At 50.8% G+C, this 6,000-nt stretch overlaps 1 protein-coding gene across 5 annotated transcripts in view; it reads left to right on the top strand.

The window, feature by feature from the left end:
* The first annotated feature begins 2,498 nt into the window (after positions 1–2,498).
* NRP1 (neuropilin 1) overlaps positions 2,499–6,000 on the top strand; it is a 114,149-nt gene continuing 110,647 nt past the window's right edge. For all 5 annotated transcript variants that reach the window (XM_040068709.1, XM_040068623.1, XM_040068537.1 and 2 more), the window contains exons 1-2: positions 2,499–2,637; positions 2,821–3,269. In XM_040068709.1, coding sequence (XP_039924643.1) covers positions 3,203–3,269 — 67 coding nt within the window. In that variant the 5' untranslated portion in view covers positions 2,499–2,637; positions 2,821–3,202. The remainder of the gene's footprint in view (positions 2,638–2,820; positions 3,270–6,000) is intronic.

Genomic DNA, 6,000 nt, shown 5'->3' with positions numbered 1-6,000 from the left:
ACAGCTGGCAATGATTATTTCCTTTCTGCAGATTCCTAGAAATCACCTGACAGGCAATGCTAATCCCAAAGCAAGAGGGCCATCACTGTCATGCACTAAGTGTATTTTTTGATGTACATGCTTTCTGGGTATGTGTCACTTAGAGAACTAATCTTGGTTTCTGAAACAGCTTTATAACAAACATGTATGTATACATTTCTGCAAACCCTTAGTAAGCAACGATCAGCAGGTAATTTCTGCTTTCATAAATAGATTTACTTTATTTTAAAAGCTGTATTGTTGCTCAGTCAAACCATGATCAGGTCAGAAGCCATTTATCTCAAGGACTGTCCAGCAGAACGAGTTTTAATAATCAGAAAGCACTGTTAACTTTCCCCTTCCCCCGTGTTCTGGGAATGTCTCTAAAGAAAAGAAAACAATAAAGGGGGCTTAATGTGCTACCCATAAAATATACATCTCAATCAATCAAGAAAATGCATAAGTATTGCAAATTATGTTCCAGAGACTGCCTAAAGATGGGGAAATGAGACTGAACCCAATAACTCAATCTGACTAGTTCCAGCCTGCCTGGTTTCTAGCCTGCCTGCAGACACAGGCATGGGCAGGAGCAGGGGCACTGGCAGGGGCAGAAGCAGAAGCTGACAAAGGAAGAGTATAAAAAAGAGAGTATAACTAAATCTGCATTTTAGTACACAATATTTAATAATTGTAATCATGGGAGAGAAGGGGAATGTCTTGGAAAAACTCAGAAAGTAGTGGTGAGAGAGTGTGCACTATAAAACTAGCAGAGAGTTTTCCTACAGACTTAATCTCCAGACTTCAGCTGACCTTAAATTCAGGGCTTCAAAAGGGCAGCAAGGGAGAGTGAGAGTAGAAATCTCAGATTCAGGGCTAGAGACAAAGGGATGGAGGAGGCTGGATTTGTGTATGGTTTCTGTACACAGATGTAACACATTTGTAGTTAAGCTGTGTGCTTGCAGACTGACAAGTGTGTTTGAAAACTATTTCAAACATGGCTATATCTTCAGAGTGGAACAGGGGCTTACTGCCATGGCTACACTTGGAGGATGACCCTGTCCTCAGTAAAGCCCAGCTCTTTCCCCACTGCATCCTTCAGAAAAACTCCTTACGGAGTGGCTCTTCTATCAGGCCTTTTTCCTGATGAAGCGTTAACAAAGTTTGCCTTGACTGTGCACCGGTAACAAATTGTTCTCAAAGTGCCCTGGGAAATGAGAGTGGCTGACATCCACCACTGGCTGCAGGTCATTTTCCTAGCACAGACCCATCTTCGGGGACCATTTAACACTGTGTTTCAGCTTTCAGCCTTGGAGCTCTTCCTGTAACCCCTAACCCAGCGACTGGATTGCCTTCACATAGAGGGTGTGCAAAGAACTCCACATAAAAGCAGCAGTCGTATTCAGCAAGGTGATCACTCCCCAGGTGCAGGGACAGCCTGCAAGGCAGGGCAATAGGGCAAGGAAGAGAGGGGGCCCATAGCTGGTGAGCACCAGACCGTGCAGCCAAAGCAGCAGGACTCAGAGCCTGGTATGTCCCCGCTTTGTCCCAGTGCTCCGGCGCCAGTGGTGGTGGTGGGGAGAATGCTCAGGAGGAGACACACATTCCCCAGTGGGGATTACATGCTGCACAGCCTCCTTCGGGAGCAGAGCTGGCCCTGGGGGACCCCAGCAGCTCCTCAGACCCTCAAGAGGCTCCATGAGAGACAGACAGAAGGGTCAAAGCTGCAACAGAAGCTGAGAGAGACGGTAATAATAGCAAGAGTGGGTGAGGAGGGAGGTGGGAAGAGGGTCGGAAGGGATGGGATACAGGGCGGCCTCCCCCCGAGATGCAGATACGCAGTGGCCAGATGAGCCTGACACCTGGGAGTACTCTGCCGGGGGCTCCTGGCAGCTCACCCCACAACAGCACAGCCAGCCTCCCCTAGGACAAGAAGGGACGGTGGTGTCCCACTGAGGAAACGGCAGGGACTCCGAGGGACACGCACGCTCGGACGAAACAAAAAGAGAGTGTCGGGAGGGGTAGGAGGTGGCGGAGGAGGGAAAGGTGGCAGAGGGGATGGCCCGGGAAGGGATGGCGCAGGGTTCCCACGGCGTACCCGAGGCGGGCGAGCTGGGAGGTGGGCACGGATGCGTGTGCCTGTCTGCGTGTGCGGCCGGGGCGAGGGGGCGGGCGGGCAGGACACGGCAGGACACGGCAGGGCAGGGCCGGGCAGGAGCCCGCGGGGCGGCGGGCGCAGGTGGTGCCGCCGCCCGCATCGGCTCTACCTGCCTTGGCGGGGGCCGCCGCCTCTCGCCCCCCTCTGCCCCTCGCGTTCCCCCTCGCCAGTCCCCGCCTCGGCTGAGCGCCAGAACCGAGGCTTGCCGTGTTTGTTTGTTCGTTCTTCCGCGCTGCCGATGTCTTGGGGGGCTGAGGAGGAGGAGGGAGAAGGAGGAGGGCGGGGAGGGGGAGGGGACTGGGGCTTGGGAGACGGCGGCTCCTCGGCCTCTCTTATTGCCGCTGAGTTGCGCTCCTCTTCCTCAGGCTGCGAGCAGGAGCCGCCCGGGCGCTTCTCACTTCCCCGGCCGGCCGGGAGTCCCTGCGGCGGCAGTGCGCTCGCTCGCTCGCCTCCCGCCGGGGCAGGTGAGTGCGGGGCACCGCCGGGCACCGCCGGGCACCGCCGCCCCGGGGCTCCGGGGCTCCGGCCCCGCGGGAGCCGCGGCCGCTGGAGAGCGGGGCAGGCAGGGGGGACGCAGTTTGCCGAACTCCGGCGCCCGGCTGGTCCCCGCTCACGGCCGCTTTCCCTTCCTTGTCTCCACTCCGCAGAGCACCCTCGCCCAGCAGAGCGCTCCCGAAGTGCCGGCAGCCGCCAGTATTTTTTGTCTGTCTTGTTTGTGTGTTTGTTGGGTTTTGTTTTTGTTATTTTTTTCCCCCTCGTTTTCATTTGGCTTTCTAGTCTCGCTGGGAATGGCAGGGGCAGCGGCGCCTGGAGAAGGAACAAGTGTGGGGAAAGGGAGAGGGAGCCGGAGCTAAATGACAGGATGCGGGCGGCTTGAGGCACAGAGAGAAGCCAGCCTCCTTCTGCCCCCGAGACTGCCCCTGCGGACCGTGCTTTCTGCTCCTCGTTCCGGCTGGAGAATTTAAGGAAGAGTTGTGCGTGGAGGGCATTTTTATTTTTTTCCTCCTTTCCCTGCTGTCGGAAGGAAAAATGGATTGGGGACTTCTCCTGCACTGTGCAGCCCTCACCTTCACCCTCGCCAGGGCTCTGCGGAGCGGTGAGTGTCACTGGGGACGTCGTGTCTCAGCGTGGGCAGCTGCGGGGCCGGGCTCCGGGGGGGAGGGCGGTGGGATCGGCAGCGACATAAACCCGGCTGGGGGGAACTTTCTGCCGGAGGAGGGATGCGGCGCAGTCCTCGCCTGAGGATCGCCCGCCCTGACATTGCCTTCCGACTTTATATTCTGCTCTTTCGGGTTATTGTATAAAGCAGGCTGCTCATTCTCCCTAGATCAGGACAGCCAATTATCTTAATAATGTCCCGTCCCATAGGCAATTAAACCTCTTTCCTTCGGTATCTGAAAGATAATGAACACTTTAAAGGGAAGGCTGTCTTCCCCACCCGCCCTTTCTGTTTTTCAAAGCGTAAAATTTTAGATCATGCCTCCTACTAGCTTTGTGTGTACCTGCAAATAATCTTCACAGAGAGAAGTCTAGAGAGTACCCCTTTCCCAAGTCTGCAGTTAACGTGCAACTTACACTGTGCCAAGAGGGGAGCTGAGCTTCTCTGTGAAGGCTCCAGACTCCCTTCCAAGAGGAGAAATCCCATAACAAATGAGTGGTGTGGCTAGTTTACTGTCAGGCAGCCCTTCTAAACACAACTAATTAAAAGCAGCGTGCTCCTCCTTCCCTGAACAATGCCAGGGCACTACGAATATTTCACTGCATGATGTGTTTTTAAAGATGGTCTAATTGTGGGACTGCTTAACGTTTATTTCTTGCACATGAAACAGCTCATGTGAGTTCCATTCCTGGCAAATCCAGAGCAATTATTATTAACTAATTATCAAATATTTACTTTTGCCTGACTGGGTTTTCCATCAAAGTAATTAAAAGAAGAGAGCACCCTCCACTTACACTGGTATATTGTTTTAATAAGGGACCACAAGTGGAGTGTCAAGCAAGAGTATTAAAATCACATGTTTTATGATGGAAGTTAATCTCTTTCCCAATATGTTTTGAGGAGGCTGCTTAGTTTAATCAGATGAGCTTCCTCCTCCAGTGCTGTGGCACAGGAGCAAAGGTGCTAGAGGGGTGCGCCAAGCCTGGTGTGGGGATGCTCCGATAGGTGCACTTTGCTCATCTCCCCAGCCCAACTCGGGGTGCGGGCAGCAGCCTCCCACATAGACCCATACTACCACCCTGTACCTCCGAGGGACATGTTCTTGTTGATCATTTCTCCCTGTGAAAAGAAGGGGAGGAGAGCGAGTTGCTGGGCAGAAGCCTCTACCATGAGTGATTAACGTGGTGGTCCTGCTGGAGTCACCAAGGCCATTAACCTCCTTTATAACCTACCAGACCTACTAATGCTACCTTCACCTACATGCAGTATTAGCGTCCACTAAATTAATTCATTAACCTTATTTGGAACTAATGGTCCAAAGTCATTAGAAACTGCTCTTCCTAATCAAGTGTGAGAGAGATTGCACAGAGCCAAGGAGTCTAGCAGACCGCATTATCTTAATACACTGTCACTTTCCCAGAAGTCGCAGATTAAGGAGCACTGGTGGTAGTGAGTCCACCTCAGCATCCTCTGAAGTGACTCTGTCAAGTGACTAGAAGCAGCACTGCTTTATTTCAGGCATTTAACAGATGCCAGACTCTGCCATGTTGTTTGCAGGGCTGGAGTGGGCTTAATGAGACAAGATCACCTTCCGAGTATGCTTACACCAGGAGGAAAAGGGAAAAGGCAAGATTCCCTGAGAGTCCCAGACAGCGGATTAGCAAGATCACCACTGACAGCTTTTGAGCTTTGAGCAGCAACGCCTTTTGTTCTGGTCAGAGGAAAATAGCCTGTTTTGCAAAGGCACAGCGGAAATATAGTAAGATAGCCTTTCCCAGCAATGTGCTTAGTATCTGGGGTTTGACCATACATCTGAATCCCTATCAACCCCTTCCCTCCTAATTTATGGCAAATAATTTCTATAAAGAGTGTTGCTTTATGCATTTTTGATGTGCACTTCCTCATTCGTTTCCATTTGACCTGTTTTTCCTACAATAAAATCCTGTATATTTATAAATTCATGCTGAGAGCAAGGATTGCCATTTTACTTTCACAGGGAATGTATTAGATAGAGCACTGCAGCCTCTATATACCATTATTGAGATGTAGTGATATATAGTCTTGCTTTAGTGGGGATATTCTTCCTGTCCGTAGTTTACTGTCATGTTTTATTGTTCAAAATTAAGCAACCAATGCTTGGAGAAAGTTTTTCCTACCTGAAGGTCCACAGAAAGAAATCCATAGTAGTAAAAAGTGATAACACAAACCTGCACTAGACAGTGCAGTGAGTGACTGTTGGATTTTTTTGTCCCTTTTTATTTTTCCTATAAGCCTTAAAATGCTTCCCTGACAATGCTGACCAAAGGAGCAAGATGCAGTATACATTTCACAGTCACCCTTTGTGATTCTAGAAACTTTTGCAACTATTTTGCTATTAGAAATAAAGCTTTGTTGTTGTTCAGGGGAGGAAGGAATGAAGGGAAGAGGAAGGGAGGTTGTTCTGCTCCATTACTTTGATGCAGACTCCAAGTATGAGCAAACTTCCTTGAAAGAGTCAATAGCGGATGATTTCTGCTTCACTAGAGCTACTTTGTTCTCTTCTACCCCGGGTTTGAAGAGCACAGATAGTTTCAACCTGCGTAGATTTATGGACTGATAAAACAAAGACATGGTCTCCTGTGAATGAGCTTGGATCCACCAATACAATTCCAGCGGTCGGTGACACAGA

The sequence above is a fragment of the Hirundo rustica genome, chromosome 1 (assembly GCF_015227805.2).
Source record: "Hirundo rustica isolate bHirRus1 chromosome 1, bHirRus1.pri.v3, whole genome shotgun sequence".
Taxonomy (NCBI): Eukaryota; Metazoa; Chordata; class Aves; order Passeriformes; family Hirundinidae; genus Hirundo; species Hirundo rustica.
Note: the sequence above shows the minus strand (reverse complement) of the source record. Positions and strands in the feature narration are given on the sequence as shown.